The sequence below is a fragment of the Crotalus tigris genome, unplaced genomic scaffold, assembly GCF_016545835.1.
Source record: "Crotalus tigris isolate CLP2741 ecotype Arizona unplaced genomic scaffold, ASM1654583v1 scf7180000018923.2277400, whole genome shotgun sequence".
In the NCBI taxonomy this organism is placed as follows: domain Eukaryota; kingdom Metazoa; phylum Chordata; class Lepidosauria; order Squamata; family Viperidae; genus Crotalus; species Crotalus tigris.
Genome location: NW_024097276.1, coordinates 1739613 through 1764605, shown reverse-complemented (window position 1 = coordinate 1764605; position 24993 = coordinate 1739613). Strand labels below are relative to the sequence as shown.

The window sequence follows — 24993 nt, the reverse complement described above, 5'->3', positions numbered from 1 at the left end:
AAAATGTTCTTTGTAAAAATTGTCATAGTGGGGCTTTAAAAGCATTTAGAAAGCAGATGATAAAAATGACACCTAAATTTTATCTTCAAAAGGAAGATGCTTCTGACATTTATAAAATTCCCATTCATTTAAGGCTCATCTTAAAAAAAGTAAAATTGCATGCAACACTTTCACTGTGTTTGCACAACATAATACCCATGGTTGGCTAACCATTATTTACTGATTTAAGTCATTGTCTCAGACTGCTTATCATACTGAATAATAAATTAACATAAATTCAGAGTTCAAACAAGCCAATTATATATTTTTATATTTATAAATCTAGGCTTTATGAGCGTTATGCTTAATGGTTAGTTTTAGCTTGGTTTTTGGATCTTAAAGTCAAATTGGAACAAATATCCTCTTGTGACTGGGTATTTCTGCAACAGTGTTTAAAATGATATGGTTTACACAATTAACAGCCTAGTATGCTGTCTGTCTCCATTGACGGTGACTTATTCAATAAACCATGGTTAGGTAAAGCTATGAACAATGCATGTATTCAATAAGTGACATTTTCCAAGTGTTCTGCCACCTGATTTAAGAAGAAATACTCATGGCACTAATTTATCTATCTAGCTCAATTATCTATCTGGCTTTTATATCTTTCTACCAACATCTCATCAACTCTAACCAATACATCTTTAGAATTTAGAATTCTAAGGTATCGAAGAGATGCTCAAGATACTAGCTTATTCTAAGGATACTACAAATCAATGTAACTTTGCCTGAAGATCATTTTAAAAGAAAATATTGCAATTCTTTTTGTACATGGAATATGTTTCCATAGCATAAATCAAAGGCAATTACATTGCAGGAAGTGGCATAGATACTTTAGTATCTGAAAATTAAGCAGCTATGTTCTTCCATAATTGCTTTAATGCAGTCAAAACTGTGCCTTATGATAGAGCTAAGAACTGTTCCTATATTAGGAATAAAATTCAGAGATGTAAAAGCAATTTTAAGACACTTAAACATGAATACATTTAGGAATACTAAGTGAAGTTCTTTTTAGAAGAGTCACAGAAAGAGATGTCGTTCATTGTGACAACTGTATATTAAAGTAATGGTTCATTTTCACTTTCTACTTTTGTCTGATTTTTAAGTAATTATGAAAAGGCATGAATGAATAAGCAGAAAAAAATGGAATGAAAAATAGTGTTCTTATGAACTATTATAAAAATTAAAATAGCAACAAGTAATATCTAGAAATGTGTATTTAGGCTAAATTAAGGACCCAGTACTGGAAAGCAACAGTAGACCAAAGACAGGAAATTACAAATGAAAAGTTGTTGCACCTTCATAGATATTAAACTACAGGGTTATATAGTGTTTCCAATAGTGATGTGTGTCTATAAAGCTGGTATGCTAGGTTTCCAGTGAATGAAGTTAATAATAGAGTAAAAACAATTAGAAAAAATTACAAAATCCCAGAAATGGCAGATCGAAGTTGAATGCTTATAGAGAAAAAATCTTATTGTTACAATTGTGATTGAAGCCCCCATAGCAATAACTAAAGGATACCCTTGATATATGAAATATCAGTATTGGACCAGAACACTTTACAAAAACCCACCCTATTTGGAACTACCTATATCCTTGGACACCCCCTCAATTCTTAGATCCTTTGTTAGGACTTTAATTCAGTTTCCACCAGTTTAAACTACCTACATATGATAATAATATGGCACAATACTAACTATAAATTTTCAGTTTGGAAGTAAGTTGGGCCATGATAGCTACGGGCAATGTAATGCACTGCAATAATAGAAGAGTTTCAGACTACTATTAGGAGTCCTGAAAGCATAACTTAAGAAAGAATAGCTTTGTCCACGCTATTGTTAGCACACTTTACCCATGCTAAGTTGTTGGACTACAATTCCCACAATCTTTTATAATGTTTGCTAAAGGAGTGTTTCCTGTTCTGGTTTGAAGAGTGTTATTCAGCAAAACAAATAAGATTATTGTAAAGTCTTCAGGAAGCAGTATTTTATGTTGTCACTTCTTACTGTGAATATAACAATTATATATTAAACCTAATTCTTAAAATTTAGCAATGCATATAAACTGCATGCATTAAGCAAGGAAAACTTAACAAAATGTGTATCCGCTTAATTTGCTCAGTAATTCATTTTGCTTGAACAGAATTCGAAGTCCATCTTACAAAGTAAACAGCTGGAGGCATCCGACAGTCTACTAAACTACTGAAGACAATCAATCTACATTTTGTTAGCTGCTTTAAAGCACTATACATCATATGTTAAACGAGATTACAATGCCACTGTGTCTGCTAGCAGCAGCAAAAATATATCCAAAATTAGCGATATGACAATAGTGATGAATTATGTCAGTATCACCAATCAGATCTTATTGGTCAATTTTTAATTAACAAAAGATATATATTATTCAGGAAACCACGATGCAGTTTTCTCTATGTCACTTCATTTTCGCATACCAAAGTTTGCTATGATAAAATAGTCAGACTTCCTCATGTGTTATTCTATATCACAGGTCGGCAACCTGCGGCTCCGGAGCCGCATGCGGCTCTTTGAGCCTTCCCCTGTGGCTCCCAGCCTCCTCTGCCTTTGCAGAGAGAGACAGAGACAGAGAGAGGCAATTGCGCTTCCCTGCTTCTCTCTCTCTCTCTCTCTCTCTCTCTCTGTGTTTTGTGTGTGTGTGTGTGTGTGTGTGTGTAAAAGAGAGTGCACTCACATTGTTCTCCGAGGAGCTGAAAAGCTTTCAGGGCGGAGCTCCTCCCTTTGCTGCGTCTCAGCAGGAAGCAGGAAGGGCAGGAGAGAGCTAGCTAGCCCAGCTAGGCTGACTCAGGAATTCTGGGAGTTGAAGTCCATGAGTCATAAAAGAGACGAGGTTGCCTACCCCTGAGATTATTGGAGAACAACTTGAAGCTTGCCAGGTGAGCAGCAGATGGGGGGGGAGAAAGAGAGAGACAGAAAGAGAGAGGGGGGGAGGGGGAGAGAGAGGAAAGAGAGAGAAAGAAAGAGAGTGGGGGAAGAGGAGTGGCAGACCAAGGGCAGAGAGGGAGGGAGGGGGAGAGACAGAGAGAGACCCTTTTGACATCTAAAATGAAGATAACACTGCATATATCCTTTTTTTACCTGTGTGTGTATGTAATTTTATTCTCTTAAAGCATTCTCTCGGTGATCATTGTTTTAATAGTATGGATATTCCCAAGAGTCATATTTTTACTTTTATTTTTAATGTGTGTGTGTGTGTATACACACACACATACACAAACTCTCTCTCTCTCTCTCTCTCTCTCTCTCTCACACACACACACACACACACACACACACACCTATAATAAAGATAAAAAAGGATATATGCAGTGTTATCTTCATTTTAGATATCAAAAGGGTTTTGCGGCTCCCGGTGTTTTGTTTTTGGTGGGAAACGGGTTCAAGTGGCTCTTTGAGTGTTTTGGGTTGCCTACCCCTGTTCTATATGATTCCTGTGCTTGCTGAATGAGCGTATTCTGTTTAAACCCTTCCCATTTCCAGATTAGGCATAAAACTTGCCTGTAGCATGGATCCAGTGGGGCAATAGCTCAGTTTTTCTCAAACAATACCCACCCCACCCCAAAGCTACGTGGGCTTTCAGAAATCAGAGGACTATTTGAATTGAAGAACTGCCATTCAACGAAACCCAGATTCTGTAGGGAGACAACATGGGTAAAAAAAAATATCAATACAGATGATATTTTAATACAAAATATTTTTACATAAGTCAATTTTTTTAAAATATAGAACCTTAAAAAAGAACAAATTGCTATCAATATACTATAAACACGAGTCTTTGTGCCATGTTTGATAGCATTATCTGAACAATTTTAAATACCAGTCCATATTTTTAACACTGCCTTTCGGTTTTTAAGAAATACTAGCCATGGTCTGTTATGTCCACTGTGAAGTACTTCCATTCAGTTCTAATCTGACAGACTGCTCAATGTCTTTGCATAATGATTTTCACGTTCAGCTTCTCATCACAGTTCAGTGGTGCACAATGTGGCCAGTCCCATTATCTTAAAAGAATATCAGTTACATGTACTTGAGTACATTATGTAGTTACAAGTTCTTCATCTGAAAAGCAATTTTGCTGAGGTTTAATAGATGCTCTACCCTGATCATCCAACCAAATTTAACAGCACTTCAATGTTTATTTTGATTTCTCAAAGTCGAATAAAGTCATATGTCAGTTTTTCATTAAGAGATGAACTACATAGCATGTACATCTCAGGAATGTTTTGGAATATTCTATTTTTGAACTCATGAAAATAAAAGAAAACTATATCTTGCAAACTCTTGTTTAATGGTAAATCATCCATGACAAGATGGCAACTTAGCCAATGAAATTTAAGATGATTTACTTGCATTGGAATAATTTACAGGTTTGAACTTATGCATACAGTACAGAACTATGAACAAAAAGGTGAAGCAAACTTTATTTATATTCAGGTAAAAACATTAACCTGATGAAGTAAATTATTGCAGATTTGAGAAATCAGCACATAAAACAGTAGGACAGCATTTCTTACAGGTGCATTATCTGTGTCAAAAATGGGTGAATTGTCTTGATCCATACCAGTATTATGGGCAAATGGGGAAGGGGGGGAGATGCTAGCTGACAGCAGGGGCAAGTAATAAAGAAAAAACTGTGAACTTAATATAAAGGAAACAGGATTGAATAGGGAAGAAAAAATATTAATTTGACTTTATAAAAAACTTTACATCAATTCAAAATGTTCTGGCCACATCATAAATATTGGCCAGACCAATCAATTGTTGAGTTTTTCAACTACACAAAAAGCATTAATTCCTCCTAGCCCCTGGTAAGAGTTGATTTGCCTAAATCAGTGTGTAAACAGCTCTAGAGTTTCTTCTGTAAGTAGCCAATATACTCTACTACATTAAAACTAAGCTATAGGAAACATCCTACCTACTTACAAAGATGGAATTATTGACAATATATTTAATAAAATTAAATTATGTTTTAATTTGAGAAAACATGGAACAGTAAATGTCCATGTCCAAAAATGTAACAATTGTGAGTGATGCACAAATAGAGCCATATGGATTGCATATCAGACAATACATGAGGGAGGTAAGGGTAAGGGAAGCAAATCATGGTATACAGAACTAGTCTACTTAGCTGGAGGGTCCAATACTTCTTTCAATTTCTGTACTTATGTACAAAGTTGTCTTTGGGAGGAAAAAACTGCAGACTTGGCTAGATGGATACACACAGCCCAGTATTAAACTGCACAGCAACATTTATTGTTCCAGCCTGAAAAAACATCCCTTTTTAAATTTCACACAGCAAAGCAAGTTAAACTTCACTCATTGATAAATGATAATTTAAAACAAGAACTTGCTAAAGAAACCTTGTCACAACAACTTTAGGGCCTGATCACTTTAAAGTCCAAGGGGCCTTTAATGAATATCAACCTAGTGTCTTTGCTTATAATCTGCAAGCCGTTTCCTCGACTCAGATGATACATTTAGAAAAGAATCATGATTCTCTTTTTGCTGTAACAGGTAGACATTGCATTATTCTTTGTGATCAGGAAAGGTGGAATGACTGCTGCCCTTCTTTTGCAGCTATCAAAAGTTTTTCACGCATTATCTCAATACTTGAATAGTCTGGCAACTTGAGATAGTTTACACAGGTCATTACTGAGGGTAAGAAGTCATCTGGATTTTCTGTAGATTCAAATGTCTTCCGTACAATCGTAAGAGGAGGATTCAAACTTCGAAAGCCTAAGAAGAAAGGGAGGTAAAAAGCCAATCTTCACTACAAATTTATATATAAAGCTATCAGGCTAGAATACAGCATGCTTTACATTGTTATTGTATCATTGAAGTGGATCCACATGAAATCAAACCATCTTTCAGCTCACATTTGCCAAAGCAATGTCTCTTGTCTTTTCTTCCATTATAGAATTCACCATTACAAAAGATACATGTGTGCAGATTTCCACAACCTTGTCATTTTTGTTGTATGGTTGGTATGATGCTCTTTTTCTAACAAAGAATTGTAATATTTAAAATGCAAGTCTTTATATTTTCCCTGGAAGCTGCCTCAGATAGTAAATCATTTTTTAAAAAAATAGGAAGAAAAGATAGAGTATTTGAAGCTATGATGTTTCTTCAAAAATCTCTTGCCAACTTGTTCCTTCCTCAGCAGGCTAGAACTCAAAGAGTTTTAAATGAGTGATTGCCATAAAAAGCCTAGTTATTTAGAGCTTTCTATATGCATTTCCCCCTTCCTCCACTGGAACAAGATAAGCTTGTTAAATATTGACTCCTTATTCAAGGCAAGTAAATGGTGCTGTGATGAAATTATACATTTTTTGATCATGTGTATTTGTTAGATCCAGTTTTCTCCTCTCAGGAACTCAAAAAGCATCTTTCCCCACAATAAGCCAGTAAGTAACCTGACTGAGAGACAGTGACTGGTCCAAAGATACAAAGAGTTTGCCCATACAATTAAACAAACCAGAGGCCAAATCTACTTTTATTATAACTTCTTATGTACTAGGATAATGTTGCAGTCAATATATACTTATCTAGAAGTTTATTATACTTGACAGACTTTATTTACTGGTATGATCCAAGCAGGATCAGGCCATAACTGATTTCATTTTAAAGCATAACTCTGAAGATTATTACAAATTAAGAATTATATAAGTACACCCTTTGGAGCTGAAGCTGTGTTATGATTAAAGGGAACAAAAATGGCTTTCAAGACAAATAAATCATTATCATTTGTTTTTATTAAGATGCCAAACCAAACACCTACCTCCTACTGGCAGTCTAGGGCTACCAGTCACAAACTGAAGAAATAATCTCTGCTGTTCACTATCAAAACTACTAAGAATTTCAAACAGGAATTTCACAGCACGACTAAAATAATAAAAAGAGAAATACTTCAGTTAATAGCCTTATAGAATACAGTTATTATCCTTAAATAGATACAATATAAAAAGCTATTTGATACATAAATGAATTATTGCCAGTTATCAAGAAATTCATGTTACCTGTCATGTGTATATCCATGATCTGGCCTACAACATTCCATTAGTGTCTTTGCATCCCAAGTATCTGTTTTGCTACCACACAGCAACTGATCCAGCTATAACAGTGTTTTAGACCAGGATGAAATATGAGAAATGCAAAGAGAGAAAAGTAGAAAAGCCAAGTCAACTTATTACTGCAGAACTATTACATGATTAACAGAATGCCTTGGGCAGAGTTGCAAGCACCACCACTTATCCAAATCTTGCAGAAATTGAGCTTGGTATTTTTCGTATTTTTTTTTCCTTTTTCATCTAGTTTTTATTCCTTATAAAGAAAACCACATATCATGGAAGACTATCAGGTAGAAACACTAGAAAAATAAATGGCCACTTCAAAACTATGTCAAGAAATCAGGATAATTTAGTTTTATGAAGCTAAATATTTTCCATTAGAGATTTCCATTACCAAATAAGTTATATAAATCTACATATTTATACTAAGAAAATACAACTTAGGAGTACAAAGTTATTTCTCTAGATTCGGACATAAAATGTACTAACCTCCTCAGGATAGAAGTACTGAAGATGACTAAGGGGAAAAACAGATTCAAATCCATCTCTGAATGAGTCAAATTGTCTAGAAACACCTTCATTTAGTGCCCAGAATATAACTAGCTATAAGAAAACATTGACAAGATAGTAACATTACTATGCTAGTCAAGAATATATTATTAATAATGGGTAACAATATTTTCAAGAAAACTAATTACAGCTACCATCCAAATCTAGCTATGTAAGATAAAACAGTTCTAAAGTTGATAGTTTCCTTTTAGTTATTAATTAAATAATAAAGCAGAAAAACTCAGCAATATTTATGATAGAAATTTTCCAACTATGAAATTTATTCTGTATTCAGTTATTGGTATCAGCTCGATATCTGCTCATGCAGCATGGTTAACTGGCAAAACTACACATTTCTATCTAAATAATATTGATGTCCTGTGCTGACAACGCATGATTTTAAACATATATGTAAAGATTTCCACTGATTTGTTTTTATTTTTAAGTGTAACTTTTAACTTTAAAAAATGATTAAGATATATTCCTTCTCTGAAATAGTTTAAAACACAATGGAAGCATAGAATATCAGTGTAACAAACACATTTATAAATAAGCATATCCAGGAACAAGTGATTCACTAAACTTTTATCAAGTATTTTAATTAAAAATAATTACAGTTGAAGTTTCATCACCAGCATCATGGAACACATCAGCTAACATTCATTATTAGTATTAGTAATAAGATCTTAATGCCAGTCAAATTCTTTAAGAACTCTAATGCTACTTACTCTGAGATATTCTTCTAAATTGTGAATAGTGACAGGTATGTCTTTCCCTCCTTTTTTCAGTTCTATATTTGGAAACCCTGGCAATGTGAAATCCAATCCTAGATCTTCTACTGAACAGCCATTCATTGTAAGGGTCTCCAGTGCATATTGTAGACTTTCTTTGGTCTAAAGGTATAAGCATAAACAGAAATTACAATCTGGTAAAAATGTTTTAGCTTTCTATATTTTAAGTATATAGTTAAATATCTTCTCTGAAGAATTAATTTAAATGGGGGAAGAAGTGAAATATTCCTTTTAAGGAGAATTGCTCAGTCATTCACAGTCCTGTGACTTCCCATCTGGATTACTACAATGCACTCTACATGGAGCTGCCCTTGTAGAGCATTTGGAAGCTGCAACTAGTTGCAGAATGCAGCTGCATGGGTAGTAAATGATTTTAGATACTCAACACATGCTACAACACAGCTTCATGAGCTGTACTGGTTTACAGTGTGTTTCCAGATACAATTCAAGGTGCTGGTTTCACCTTAAAAGTCCTTCATGGCTTGGGATTGGGTTGCCTGAGGACCATCTTTTCCAAGTTGTTTTGCAAGTCCAATCTGATCCAGCAGGATAGGCATACTCTGGGTCCTGTCAGCCAAGGAATGTCAGCTGGCAGAAACTCAGAAGCATGTCATCTCTGCTGTAGCCCTGGCTCTCTGGAACATTCTTGCTTCAGACATTAGGATGACCCCAGTCCTGTTGGCCTTTTTAAGTCCTGAAGACCTGCTTATGTGCCACATTTCCTGGTTATATTAATATCTATGGCCTATAATTTTTCTCAGCGTTTGTATATATTTGTTTGACTGTATTTGTAATTAGTTTTAATTGATTTTATACTTACTCATCACCCAAAGTCACTTGTTTCAGATGGCTAGTTATAAAAATTGAATGAATGAATGAATGAATGAATGAATGAATGAATGAATGAGGATGGAACCTTTCATTTCTCTAATCTCAAATGTGAAAAATAAAGCATTCAAGAAACTAAGGATAAGTATTAATTTATTCATTCCATACAATTTGGAAGTTAGCAACTGACTAGAAACTACATCCATCTGTTGCCATTTTTTTTTACAAAATACTGCCTTCAAGTATATAATAGTTAAGTTTGTGTAAAAGTATAACTTAGTTACAACTTGAATTAATGCATCATGAGCAACCAAATAAAGCCTTTTCTATCTAATAAGCATGGATACCTGTGATTTATCTTGTTCAAGTCTTCTCTTCTGTCTCACAATTTCTTCAAGATGATACACAGATTTGGCTACTACAGAGTCAATATTGAACAAGTCATGAGATGTTAGAGATGTTTCTTGTCGCAGCATCCATTTGTAAAAGGGAAGGCCAAGTGGAAGGTCAACCTAAAAGCAAAAGGTAAAAAAATTCAATAGCTAAACCAAACCAAACATATATACATATACGTGTGTTTTTGTGTATATTTATGTGTATGTGTATGTATACACACACACACACACACACACACGTGTGTATGTACACACATACATATCTCCTAAATAATCTGCATTTTATTCTATAACAATTATTTTACTATGTTAAACAATATGGTATATGATCATCTCAAGGATTTTTATGAAATACAGCACTTGACCATATTCAGATCAAATAGGCACAATATATTTTTCATCTCAAGCTGCAGGCCACATAGCTATATTAAGAAAGCTATCCATACCAATAGTTTAAATGGAGAATAATTAGAATCAGGAGGAAGGAGGAATTATTGACAAACATTATGAATGAAATTAAACACAAAGGAAATACCACAAACATGGAAAGAAGCACATGCATCTTTGATTTATTTACAAAGAAGAGAAACCACAATTATACAGACCAATCTTTTTATTGAATGTAGACTATAAAATTTTGACAATGTTAGCTGAATATCAAAAGGTAAATCATATCCAGCAAATTCTGAATATTTTTTCCCCAAAATTAAAAGATGTACTGCTTAGTTTGCAATTTCACATATGAAATTGACATATGTGACATCTGACATAATAAAAGTTACTTCAAAGATAGTAAAAGTTACATCAAGCTCAACCCAGTTATGCTCTTACCAGTCTAAAATCCATGATTGCTTTTGCCATTAATTTCCCCAGAAAACGGAACTTCATTTTAACTTTAGCAATATGGGCAGGCTTAGCAGTTCTACCAAATGGAAGTGCAAAGAGTCCTTGAATATTATGAATATATTTGGTCCCTTCTTGGCTTCCTGTTTAAAACAAAAAGCAGTCTTATGTACAAATCAAACGACAAGATTAAAATAGTAACATCTTAAAGCTAACCACGCCAGTTTAAAAGTATTTACTGTAGTGTATGTTTAACAACATGGAGAGTTTCAAGAAAAATTAACAATATCAAGCAATATAATATTTTTATGCTGCTCCAAACTGAGCAAAAAGTCAAGCAATTATGATTTAAACTTTTACAAACTGTAAACTATATTTACAGTTCTACACCAGGTTTAGGGAATTTCTCCAAAGCTTTTGTCTTATTTACAGTATCAAATCTTCCAAAGTTTTCAGTATCAGTCTTGAATTTCCATTTTCTAAAAAAGTATCACACAGAGCAATCCTGATCCAGCATCCACCAGCTAATAAAAGTTGGGAATAAGCAAGCAAATCCTTGAGTTGCTTCTATTGAGGAAATGTAGAAGACAGTTTTTCAGTTCAAGATGCCAATCATACTTGTAGCTCATTCTGCAAGTCTACCATTAATTATAGTATATTCCTACTAATTTTAGAAGTGAAGTAGGACAGATATATGGCAGAAGTTACCCTACATTTACTGTATTCTAAATTCCTCAGTCTCTGAAGAGATCCTCAACAAACTAACTTCCACAGTGTTCCCTTCTACCCTCACTGGCAGATAAATTTCCACTGGCAAATACCATTGAGTCAATGATGGAATACAATTTGATTTGATCCTTATTTACCTTTAGGATTGGCAAGAGTAACTTCTTCACCTCTCCACAGGCCCAAGTCTGCTCTTTGTAATTCCTGAGATACAAGTGCATAAAACTCCAGTGTGGGGCCTAAACCTGTGCCAACCTTTTGAAGAAAAAAAAAATCTCTATTTAACATTTTATGATCTTTGAAGGGAAAAACCAACAATAGCCCTGCAACAGGAAATACTGGTTGTTAAAATTCAGCAAACCATATAGGACTCATTCTTGAAAAGAAGAGCAAACATTAAAAACCAGCCATTGAAAACATTGCAGTGGAAGACTTAATTTAATTATAAGTCAGTCACAATGGAAAAATAATCAAAATATTTTTTACTTCAAATACCTTTACTTTAATCATTTTGTGATAATTCTGGACAAATAATCTTAAACTCCTATGTCAGAGATAACAATTCTGGGGAATGAATTCCTTCCAGAATTTTCCAGAAGATGTGAAATATCACAAGATTTCAGTCAAGAACAATGGCATTAGATTTCATGGCAAGTTTAAACTTTAAAGTATTTTTAAAAGTAATTTTCAAATATGGTAGCTGCAATATTGCCAATCCATGTGATTATAGGGGTTGGCAGTAGACAAAAAAAAGGGAAAACAGATTTAGAGCACAGAACCTGTTTTATCGTTTTACTCACTCACAGAGGAAGATAAACATTACCACTATTTGTAGAAACAAGTAGCCATAATCTTTGCTTACTTCATTTTCATATTGGATTTCCAACATAGCTCTTGAACTGCCAAGATCTTGCATCACCGATTCTGCTTGTTTTAACAATTCCTCTCTATTCACTGTGCGCTGGTGTCAAAGAAAATGACAATTTATTTTTTCTGCATTTCTGCATTTATTGTCTAGCTTTTTCATTTATTGTACAACTTTAATATCATCATAATCATATATGAGAATATAAGTTCACTAAGATAAGCATGACATTTTTAGATTTTTTTTAGATCCTGCCTTTATTATTTTTCTAAATAACTCAAACATATCTAATTCTCCTTTCTCCTATTTTCCCCATAACAATAACTCTATGAGATTAGTTTGGCTGAGAGAGAGTAATTGACCCAGTCACCCAGCCAGATTTCATGCCTAACACAGAACTAGAATTCTGTCTCCTGATTTTTAGTATGGCACCTTAGCCACAAAACTGTCTCTCTAGTCATGTAAATTACATTTAATTTAATATAATTCATTTAAATTACATATAATGGTAATTTGACATAGATTCACATATCATCTTAAGCTTTGAGTTGCTTTAGCTATTGTTTGTTGAAATAACCTAATATTGCAGATGAGCAATCCTGATATTTATTTCCTTCCTAGTTTTCTCACCTTATAGGGAAGATGGGCAGCATAAAAATTAATTAAATTAATTATTCAAAATCCAACGGCTTAAGAAAGACAATTTTCCTATAATAATTTACCTTCTTCCGATCCAGCCGGGGTGCTACTCTGCTATCCTGAGAATCAGACTGATTGATTTCTGGATTAGTGTCCAGCAGTCTCTGCATGGCTCGATCACGATCAAACGCAGTTACATAGAACAGCATTTGCCGAGTGTCAAATGGAAAGAAAAAAGGACTAGAAAAAGAGAAATAATGATTACATTACAAGTTTATTATTTTGGAATTAAATGCCATTACAAAGCTGTAATCATGAGCCTGAAAACATTTTATTTTTTAAAAAAATATGTTTTATTAATTTTTTAACATAACCACCTTAATAATCGGTAAACAGTGTGTTGTCTGGGTTTACATTTAAGAAACATTCACTAACAGTTGATTTTTATAATCTATAGTCCATATAATAACTTTACTTGATTTCCTCTTTTTCCCATGTTCTCTTTTACCAACCTTAAGTTAATACAATTCTTGTTGTTTTAATGAATGATGATTGAGTATAAAAGTTTTCTAATATTTCTACAGATAATAATCACATCAATATAATATTCCTTTTTTTATCTAGTCATTCTGGTTGTCTCATCATAGATCCTGTTTACAGTTCTTGTTTACATTTGTTTTTCCCACAATGTTCAAAACATTCTTACTGGATAAGATTTTCTCAAAGTTAATTACATTTAAATATTTAAGTCTATTTTTTCTCATGTAAGCCAACCCAATACTTTTACCTTTCTTAAGGAATAAATAAGACTAAAAAAAGAAAAAAGAAGAATAAGAATAAAATAAAAATAAAAAGATAGTATGCTACTTAAAATCCCTATTTCCTATAAGCTAATACATATTTATTTCCAAAAAATTCTCATTCTTTTTACCATAATTAAAAATATATTTAATCTTTAAATATTCATTTAATAAATCTAGTCCTCTAGTCTTTTAACTCTTATTCAAAACATTTTAATCCATTGTAATTTTCTTAAAGTCAATCACCTTTAGATATATAAAACATTTCCTTTATAAAAGCCATTCCAATTCTTTTATATTACTCATATCAAGAAATAAAATAAAAAAGAAGAAAAAGTACTATGTTACTTGAGGGGTTCTTCCCTCTTAAAACCAAATTCACATCCAAAGTTTTTCTATCTCTTTAACCATATTCAAACAGGTATTTATTTTTTAAATATTCTCTCTGATAGGCCCCATCATCTATTTTCTTAATTTTCACTTTAGCCTTTTTCTTTTGCCCAGTATCTTTCTTAATCAATGCGTTTTGCTGAGTCAAGGAATCTTTCCATATTCTTGTGTAACTGTAGATATTAAAGGTAAGTCAAGTACAATATCTTTGTGAGAGGCATTTGCCCGTTCATTTTTGTTGAAAATCTTTTTCTTTCTTTTTCTCTCTGCTTCTCTTATCATTTTTCGTCTCTACAGTTCTAGTGCTTTTCCTGGCATCTCTGCAGTCCATTTTGTCCAATCTTTTTCCTTATCCTCAAATTTGTTTTGGGGGGTTAAAGTATAAGTTGTCTTTTCCAAATCCAGTATTTCTTGTAAATTTTTCCACTCAGGTTAAATCATACTTCTTTGTTTTGTTAGGTTTCATCTTTAAATCTCTAGCCTCAAATTTGTATTCAGTTGTCTGTTTTTATCTGTTCCTTCTCTGTTGTTTCCTGGGATTTTTTTTTTTTATAAAGTTACATTGGAGATGAATTGGTTTATATTTTCAAAATTATTTTAGATTTCTTTGTGGTTTGAAATCATTGTTATTTGAATTAGTTGCAACATATCATACGTCTCTTCTTGAAAAGTATTTATTTTTTCTTGGTAGGTTCTTTCTATAAATATCTGGTTTTCCATGATGACCAAGAATCCAAATTTTCTTTTTTCTGCAAATAGCTTTGGGGTCAGAATTAAATAGATACTTTTAATCTAGAAAGTTCAAAAAAAAAAATTTTTTTTGGTTCCCTGAAGTTTGTAGTCTCACTTTGTCTGCAGCCCAGATTGTTTTCTTTTTTGTCACAGCTGTTCTCTATTATTAGAGCTCTGAAGGTCACAAGTAGAGATTAGTTTTTTCAGATTTTGCCAAGTCCTGCATGAAAGCCATAGCTGTCGTAGTCTTCATCCATCACTAGATGTCAGCACTGGTTTATTTTTCAAATTTTCAAAATGAACAAATTGCCTTTAAAATGAGAATCTTAACCATTCAGTAATTTCAAACTTATCCAAATTTAGGTTTTATAGTCATTTCATTTCAATACGTTTTGGTCCTCCATAAAATGTTTAATTCACCGCTTCTGTTAGTAAAAGAGTAGGGCAAAAATCCCCCTCCTTCACTTTCGGAGGTTTTTTGCTTCTTGGGATTATTTTTTCCTTCAGGAAAGTTGATGAGGATAAAGAAAATCAATGTTCTTACCAAGATTCACAAATACTGTTTACAATCATCTTAAAATAGTGCTTTTGACTTTGGTTGCTTGCAGCTTGGGCTAGACTCTGAAGTTAGGCTAGCCTTTTTCCTGTTGGTTTCTGGAAAACTTCTCCTGGACCGATTGGGTCGACCGCCGTCTCTCTGAGGTCCCCGGGACTTCCTTCCTTCTTTCCCACCTCTACGGGGCAGTTTCTGGCCCATTTAGGGTCCCTTAACAGGAAGAAGCTCAGCCGAAGGACATGGAGTCCTGAACCCCTTGACTGCTGCGCTGCTGAGTAGGACCGGAAGTCTGAAAACACTTTCATTATCCAGTTCTCACTGTCCAATTTAAATTTTAAAATAACATACCAAACAAGTTAATGAAAAAATATTAACTACAGTAAAATATTTAAAGTACACTACTAGACAATACTGAAGGTGCAACTCAACACAAGCATTTAAACCTGGCAACCAAATGCCTACTGAAACAGATTTCAAGTAAATACTCTTAGGAAAAAAAGATTCATGTGATTTTCTTGGAAGCTACAAAACATATCTCTGAAGTTCATGATGTTCTCAAACAAGCTGACATTACGTTAGTTAGCCCTTCAAATAAATCCATTCAGAACTTTTATATGTTAAAACCAGTATAAAGTGAATTAATGAAGTGATTTAAGTATTGGCAAGATAAAGCTGGATTTTCAACCAATGACACTTTTAATTTCCAAAATTCAGCCTCATGTAATGTAATTCTATCTAAAAAATCTGGGACATGAATAAAAGAAGCCAGATCTCCTAACTGATTAAAGTTACTATGTTACATAAGTAATACTTGTGCACTCATTTGAAGAGCCGGTTTTAATAGAACAACTTTTGGGAACAGGGATACAACCTAGTGTCATGACTTGGAAAACTGTCACCAGGAAACAATACCTCTCTTTTCATTATTTTCTTTCATCTCCCAACCTCTAAGTATCTATGCAAACTGTAAATACCGCATAAACATTAAAAAGACAAGCCCACTCAAAACTTTATGCAAATAATTGCTTATTACTCTTATTGGTATTATGAATTTCAGTAACCTGAAATGCATAAGTGCTTCTTATTAAACCAAGCAGTCTTATATGTTTCATAAAGTCATCCATCTACCTACTCCATATTAAAATTTGGTATTTTGTATTTACTTTATTTTTTATTCCTTTATAATAAAGAAATCCTTATGCAATAGGAAATAACATATTAAAATAGTGATTAATCTATAGTGATTAACAAACTTCATACCATGATTTTCCAAGCTCTGTCAGCCATGTTGGTATGTTTCCTGTCATTATTACCAAAGGATCTTGAAGCTGTCTGTTAGCTTTTGCTGTTAGCTTACTGTTGATAAATTCAGATGTTGAAATAATTTCTTTACAGCTTGCATTCTGCAGTAACAAAAAGAAAGTTGTTTCTATTTGGCACTTAAATGTATTAGGACTATTATGAAGACAGAGATTGTGACATGCCTTCTGAATCTGCTTTGCCTCTTTATAAATCATAGTATGCCATCAAAAGTTACGTGCAAAAACTCTCCCACTTCCTTTCTGTATAAAATTTCCTATTCCCATTAACCATGCCATATATAACATAAAGAGCTACCACAATACATGGAGAACAAAAATTATGAGCCCTTCCCAAACCTACTCAGCTAGCAGTAGCTTAAATTTCCTGCAAAGCATTTTGAAGTACACTTCCAAAGAGTCATTTGATAAATGATCATGTAAATGATTCTCTGTATTTAACAATTTCACAGGATATGTGCATTTATTAATACACTGAATAGATTGTATTTGCTGTGATCCAAGGCAGTTCTTATATTCTCAGAAGTGTTAAGTAATCAACATTTGATATAGTTTTTAAAGTGTAACATCTACATGAATGGATAACCAAGCAGTACATTAATCAGGTCCACTATAAATTTCTATTGATATACATGGATAAGTTAGTTTTTTGGTGAAACAATGCTATTGCCATTAGGGCAATAATCAATAATTTCATATATTGTTAATTAACATTCTTCTGCTGTTCTTAAATGGACAATTAAAGAATTAAAATTTATTTAAATTATACTTAAGAAAAATTGAAGAAGCTCAACACAGATTTAATGCAAATGTACCATGAGTACTTACATCATATAGGTAATACCAATAGCGACTGATGGCATGTAAAACTCTTAAAAGTATAACAACATCTAATGAAGGATCTTCAAAAGTTATACTTTCAGGAGGGGAAGATATGAGATAAACTTCCAAAGGATTTGAGACAGAAGGACATATACCATCTACAAGAAAATACATTCTATTAGAGAAGGAGTTATATAAGATATTTTCATTAGTCATTTTACATAATACAAGTGTAGAAATACAATGTCAATTAAATTGCAGTTGAAACAATATAATTCAAAACTTATACAACCTTTAGTCTACATTAGCAAATGAACAAATTACGTACCATGCCACAATTCATCATGTTTTTTTGCATTTCTGGGAGATGTTTTTGTAGGAGCAGTTTGTGCTCTTCCTCTCTTACCACCAACACAATCTTTATTACTGTCTTCATCTTCTCGTACTGGCTTGTACCTAAAAGAAATACACTCTAATAAATAATTGACCAAACAACTGAGAAGCATGAGGAATAGCTTTTTTCCTTGGATCAATTTAAACAGAAAAAAAATAAAGTTATACCTATAAAATCAAATTATTAATTTACAATTTATCTCCCAATCTCTCCCTATTTATGTCACCTGATGGGCCCCTCACAGCACATTCTTTTTGTTTTTCTTGATCTGAAATCTGCATTCAACTCTATACTTAGGATAGGCACTGGTGGGAATTGATCCTCTCCTTCACGAATGAGAAATGTATACTGTTAATTAAGAAAACATAAAAATATCCCATGCAAGTTAGATTTGATAATTATATTTATCTCTGCCAATATCCTAATGCTGAAAGGGGTGAAGTAGAATAGCATTTTGCCTCTTCTCTTACTTGATATTTATTTCAATTCTATAGCTTTAACTAAAAGCAACTCATAACCTTTCACTATAAGGAATATACAGATCACTGTTTCCTTATGTTGATGCTGCTACTATCATTTTTACTACACAGATTAGACACAGCAGAAGACTGAGCTCTAGCAAGCTACTGTGATAAGGAAAAGCTATCAGTTACTCTAAAACTTTTTTTAAAAGGAATTCTGCTGTCATAAATATCATTGGCAAATAAATGAAAACTCAATGGTATAATTCATATCCATTAAATACTTTCGACTGATATTTCATCCTTCCTGGAAAGAACAAAGTATGTCAGTTATCAAAAAAATTAAGAGAGATGCAAAGATTATATGAGTTTCTTTAACTCACGAAGAGGCTATTGTACGTTAATGGCCATTAATATCTTTAAATACCAATCTTTCAAATTCCTTATGGTTCCCACGTGTGTACCTATGTTAAATCCAATGAAAATCATTCAGTCCAAATTTTTGAGTCTTGCAGTTTTAAATGGACTTCCTTGTGGCAAGGGCCTCTTGTTTGTTTACTTAACTAATGGATTTAACATTAGCTGGGAACCATAGTCTACTACACAAAGATATCTAAGCTGTTTTTATGAAAACGATACAGAAGTGATTCTGCACTATCTTCTATGATTATTTTTAACTGTCCTAGTCTAGTCTACAGCCCTAGAACTGCTGGTGATCTCCCATCCAGGTCAAGTCCTGTTTTACTTCAGAATCCAGACAAAACTGGTCAGGTGGCTGTTATCTGTTGCCACATATATAAGTCAAATAAAACAGTTATGCAGTTGAGGAAGTGCTATTTTCCATGAAATATTATGGCTTAATAAATTAACTCCAAAGTGCCAAAGATATTTTCATCAAAAAGTCTACTGAAGGGTAAAAATCCTATCTATCCTTCAGTTTAAAAAGCTTAGGAGTTCAACCACCAAAGAAGCCCACAGTGTCCATTTCCAATTCCCTTCCAGATGTGAAGATACATACTAACTTCTAGATACAATGCTTTAGCCAAAGTATCAGCCACTGAAAGAGACAGGAACAATTAAAAGCTGGACTGGTCCTTAGGAGATCCAGATTCAAATCCATCTGAATTGGATTGAAACTTACTGGGGGATTTGAGACAGTAAATTCAACTTATCTGAAAATGTAAAGTGTACAAGAAAAATTGGAACTGGGAGTGCTATACATGCCACCCTGAACTCCTGGTGGAAGGTGGAATAGAAATAAAACTTATAAATAAACATACTTCTACAGTAATTATAAATCAATAAAAATAGCATGTTACAGGAAATGAGTGTCATACTTCACCTCACTGAAGAGTCACTAGTACTCATGTAAAACATTCAATCTTATTATTCAAACAAAATGCAGTAAAAGGTCTCCCAATTTCTTTTCACCAGGAGACAAATATGTAATTTTAGTGTCTATTCTTCATTCAGGATTGATAATGCCAAACAATGATGCCTTAATATTTTTCCCCGGTTTGGAATGGATGAAATAAACTGAAGCTAATGCCTATACTCACAGGGATGCTTTTTTCATTTCCAGATTTTTACACTAAATTAAACCATTCAGAAAGTTTTAAAGTCTTCCCCAACCTATTTCTCTCTAAAAATTAAGAGTAATTAAAATTAGTTCAAATATCTTAATATATATATTTTCATCAGATTTACATAAGAATTGTCACTGATCCTTTGTTTTGACTCACCAAATGGTATGAGTTTTGGTCCATATGCCAGCTCTTCCCAATGGATTGCTTTCATCATCTGTAGATTCCCTCTCTTCTTCAGCTTGCAAACTAAATTGTCTAACTGCTTGATAAACTGTCATATTGTATGGCAAGAGATGATCTCCAATATAGAATTGAAGCCGGTGCCTCACGTTTCCTGAATTTAGAAACTGAGCAGCCTATTAAAAAAGCAGAAGTGGCCAGGGGGCAGGAGAGGGAGAAAAAAAACTTTAAAAACAACTTTTGAAAATGCAAAGCAGAATTATGCACTGAACAGTGCCTTACCAGAGATTCATCTATTTCCTCATCTGATCCATCATCATCACTATCTTCATCATCTTCTCTCACTCTGCCATAACCTAAAACAAATAAATAGAATGTGCCACTGGATCTTCAAAAAAGGAAGGCTTTTAAAATAATTACAGAAGCTGTAGAGTATATTTTATGCTCTTATATTTATAAAAAAAAATTCTCCAATGGAGGAAGCAAAGAAAGGGAAAACTGCCTTGGCTTTTTAAAATTATTATTAAATGCTAAATCACAGTTTAATATTATATCTCAAGTAACCCATTGCAGAAAGAATAACTTAACATGGGAGTTCCAAGAAGCTTACCAAGAAGCTTCTACAAAGTAACTGATCTAAGAAAGGACAATTAAAACAGTCTGCTCTAGGCATGGGAAGAGTTACTAGCATGCTTCTTCTGGGATAAGTGATATGTTGGTGTTATGATTTTTAAATTATTTTGTATGAGTAATCTAAAGTTAGATTTACAGTCTAGGTCTGGTGGAAACTTAATAATTCAAGTCCTAACCAAGTACCTGAAATGGTACTAAGGTTCCATCTAACAATATAGGCAGTTCCAAGCAGAGTGATTTCTTACGGTGTTCAATTAAATTCAATATTTTGAGATATTGAGGAAGTTCTTTATGTATTCTTTTGAGGGCTCCAATCAGGATTGGTATAACAATGGACATATTTTTCATGGGTGTACAACTTCGATCTGTAATTCCCAGTATTTCGGTATTTCATAGTTTTTTCCCCCAATTGTTTTTCCTCAATCAATTATTATGGTTGGTCGCACATTCAGCCAGATGTTTAAACTGGGTTTGGCATTTTTGTGCACCTATCAAGCACTTCCTATGGACCTGGAATGATGAAGACTATATGGTTTTTGGTTAACTTTATCATTTTTGCTTATACTACAGAAGTAATAATATATATGTACATATATACATATGTATATGTGCATGCATGCATAAAAACCTTCCAATCACCTTTACTTTACTTATTAAGATATGGGCTTGCACAAACTAATGGATATATCTGTATTTTGAATCTATATATTACTAAATCTCATATGTCTGTAACCTTCAATTGGGATAAAACAGTGCATCATAGGGCAAAACATTTTCCGTCAAGGGACTTCAATTGGGCTAAATTACAGAATGTGTCCATGAACTCCCATGGAATTGAAATTTGACAAATCTTATATAACATTTTATAACAAAAAACTATTATAAAACATTTATTATATAATAAGAAATGTCATAAAACATTTCCTGTGGTCAACTCCTCATGTTTGATTGTACTATATAGTTTAACATGGGCTATTTTTAAGGTAAATACAACTCTGAATCTATTCCTGAATATTTAAGAATTTTTCAAATATATTAGAAGCTATGCCAATGACCCAAAGAGTAACAGGATGTCTAGTTTCTATCAGAAGTGCAAGAAAGATAGCAACTGTCACAGAGGGAGCAATTATCATTCAGAGTCATCAGCTGTGTATCCCAGCAGCATGGAAGAATTTGGGCAGGGAAAATTGTCATATCACACTGGAAATGTTCCTTGCCTTATTTAATACATGCAATCCTTGACAATCCAACAAAAAACTGTTACTGATCTATGAAGGAAAAATGTATATGCATATACTGTGTTTTCCCCAAAATAAGACCCAACTGGAAAATAAGCCCTAGCATGATTTTTCAGGACATTTGTAATATAAGCCCCACCCCCAAAATAAGCCCCAGTTAAAATTGTCAGCCAGATGTATTATAGAAATTGACATTTTGTGATACTACTCTGAGTTTCCATCGGGGTGGGCAGTTATTCATGCCTTAATTTATATCTGTTGATGGCTTTTAGGTCAGAAAGTAATATACCGTATTTCCCCGAATATAACTGGAAAATAAGCCCTAATGCGTCTTTTGGAGCAAAAATTAATATAAAACCCGGTCTTATTTTCAGAGAAACACGGTACGTTACTTTCTGAACTAAAAGCCATCAACAAATATAAATTAAGGGATGAATAACTGCCCACCCCTGATGGAAACTCAGAGTGGTATCACAAAATGTCAATTTCTAAGCAATAGGTATTTTACTCACTAATCCATGAACATAGAAAAATTGAGTTTATAGCAATGGACTTGTCAGCAGGAAATTGTGGGCAAAGCATTTAGCCACAGTAACCTACCCTTAAACATGATACCTTGTTGAGATTTTACTTGGATAAAAATTTTTAACTTGAGTTATAACAACATTCAATGAGACATATCTTTCAATTAGTTATATGTCCATATTAGCTGGTTAATATATTCCTGATTCTGGACTATATATGAAACGATCATTTGGAATGGGCAGACCAAACTGTTCTTAAAAGTATTATTCATTCATATATATATGTAGGTCTTTGGTTATTCGGGTTTTCTCCCGCGTAAAATTGGAAGTGTCTTGGCGACGTTTCGACGAAGTCCCATTCGTCATCTTCAGGCTGGTGTTTTCAGCTTCGTGCTTCGAGGAGCAATGTGTGGTCTTAGCTGTTTCTTCCTTTTAACTGCCAGTGGGGGTATGAACTGATTGGGTGGGAGCTTGGCTGTGTTCTGATTGGGTGGAGGTGTGTTCTGATTGGTTAGGGGTTTGGCTGTGCTCTGATTGGCTGGGGGGTTGGCTGTGCTCTGATTGGCTGGGGGGTTGGCTGTGCTCTGATTGGCTGGGGGAGTGTTCTGTTTGGGTGGGGGCTTTGTTGTGCTCAGGTTAGTCTGAGTTGCAGGGAGATTTAAGATGGTGGGCTGCCTTGCTATTTTTTGGCTTCGCGTTCGTGGTTGTGCCTCATCTTCATGGTGGGTGTCAGTTTGCTTCATGTATGGTTTGGAGGGGTTTAAAGTGGCTAATGATGAGCTGTGGTCTGGCTTCTGGTTTGTGGTTGTGCCTCATCATCGGTGTGGCTTTGGGTTTGCTTTTTGCGTGGATGTGTGGTGGTGACATCCTGTGTGGTTTTAGTGAGTGTGGGTCTGGTGTCATTCTTTGTGTTAGGGAGTCATTTGTCAATAAGGGCAGGTTATTATTGAGCACAACAAAGCCCCCACCCAAACAGAACACTCCCCCACCCAATCAGAGCACAGCCAACCCCCCATCCAATCAGAACACAGCAAAACCCCTAACCAATCAGAACACACCTCCACCCAATCAGAACACAGCCAAGCTCCCACCCAATCAGTTCATACCCCCACTGGCAGTTAAAAGGAAGAAACAGTTAAGACCACACATTGCTCCTTGAAGCACGAAGTTGAAAACACCAGCCTGAAGATGACAAATGGAACTTCATCGAAACGTCACCAAGACACTTCCAATTTTACGCAGGAGAAAACCCGAATAACCAAAGACCTACATACAAACATTCGTGAAAACCTCAGAAAACATACATACATACATACATACATACATACATACATACATAAACCATTGAGCACTAATGCAACAGGGACTAGAATGTGGTTGCAAAAAAAAAAAATCGTGGCTAGGCTGTTTCAAACTCTTAACTCAGTGGATTATAATACAGTACATAAAAGCTGAACTCTTAAAACACAATTAGAAATAACATACAATTGTGACTATACAGAGGTAGTAACTCATTAACAAGAATAAAATACCTCTAACTACAAGGTATCTTTCAATGGCTTGTACCAACGCTAGAGGATCTATCTTCACAGGTCCTCCTTTCCACTGTTTCACATTAGCACAATCTGGATGTCTTTGCAGCTGGCATTTTAACTGATGCGTGTTGAAAAATTTTAAAGCTTGTGATCCTCTGTTAAGAGAAAAACTCAAGATAATTTATGAAAAACGTTGCTACAGTTATTCTATTTTCAGTTTCATACAATCAAATCATTACAAATAAATAATTCATCTTTTGCATTGGTTATATAGATTACATTGGTAAGATTACAGGTATTTTAATTTGTCTTTCTAATTCAGAACCTTCATAACACATGATATCTTTCATTTGATTTCAATCTATTATAGTTAGGTGCTGCTCAAGACAGTTTAAACTGATAAAAGTAGCACCTTCATACAATCTTACCCAGGGCAAGACCCATTTAAAAGAGTTACCTCCTTTTGAATAAATATGTAGAATAATGCACTAGTAAAAGAAAATAATTAGATATTACTTCATTAGATGGCCCATCTTGTTAGCTTTAAACTATCAATGTTTAAGCATACAAATGTGTTAGGTAATTGTTTAACCTATTGTTTAACAATAACATATGTTAACAATATGTTAATTCTAATTACAGAAATAATTCTGTAGATTTTTATCAACTAGTCTAAAAATAACATAGACTTCCACTTTCCCATAATTCCTACAGACACCATAGTATGATGGAAGATACAAGAACATTTCAGTGAAGCTGATACCCACATCATTTAGGAGCTAGCACTTCCCAACAGTTACTTTGGTGTATTTTTAATTAAGTGAATTCCTCAAAGAGTAGCAGTTTTTTTTAAGGAATTTAGTATATCAGTTAAAAAAATTATGATGGATACCAGCATCAAAAATGATTTATCAATTGACAGAAACTTTTATGTTAGATATCAGAATTTTATTTTGGAAAGCTAGAGTTTTCTTATCTTAAAACAAAAACAAAGGAAAGCATTTGGATTATAATTTCAATGACAGTCTAATTTAAGAAATTTA

At 33.8% G+C, this 24993-nt stretch overlaps 1 protein-coding gene across 6 annotated transcripts in view; it reads right to left on the bottom strand.

The window, feature by feature from the left end:
- Nucleotides 1-3739: 3739 nt before the first annotated feature.
- The window catches only part of TRIP12 (thyroid hormone receptor interactor 12), a 104777-nt gene continuing 83523 nt past the window's right edge, over nucleotides 3740-24993 (bottom strand). For 4 of the 6 annotated variants that reach the window (XM_039357439.1, XM_039357442.1, XM_039357438.1 and 1 more), the window contains 16 exons: nucleotides 23948-24120; nucleotides 20303-20376; nucleotides 19997-20196; nucleotides 17728-17855; nucleotides 17406-17557; nucleotides 16519-16661; nucleotides 12864-13020; nucleotides 12139-12237; nucleotides 11417-11531; nucleotides 10539-10693; nucleotides 9660-9824; nucleotides 8422-8586; nucleotides 7634-7747; nucleotides 7094-7188; nucleotides 6856-6959; nucleotides 5617-5813 (listed from right to left, as the gene is read on the bottom strand). In XM_039357439.1, coding sequence (XP_039213373.1) covers nucleotides 5617-5813; nucleotides 6856-6959; nucleotides 7094-7188; nucleotides 7634-7747; nucleotides 8422-8586; nucleotides 9660-9824; nucleotides 10539-10693; nucleotides 11417-11531; nucleotides 12139-12237; nucleotides 12864-13020; nucleotides 16519-16661; nucleotides 17406-17557; nucleotides 17728-17855; nucleotides 19997-20196; nucleotides 20303-20376; nucleotides 23948-24120 — 2236 coding nt within the window. Of the gene's footprint in view, nucleotides 5814-6855; nucleotides 6960-7093; nucleotides 7189-7633; nucleotides 7748-8421; nucleotides 8587-9659; nucleotides 9825-10538; nucleotides 10694-11416; nucleotides 11532-12138; nucleotides 12238-12863; nucleotides 13021-16518; nucleotides 16662-17405; nucleotides 17558-17727; nucleotides 17856-19996; nucleotides 20197-20302; nucleotides 20377-23947; nucleotides 24121-24993 lie in introns of all 6 variants that reach the window. The other 2 variants (XM_039357440.1, XM_039357441.1) reach the window with 2 other exon arrangements.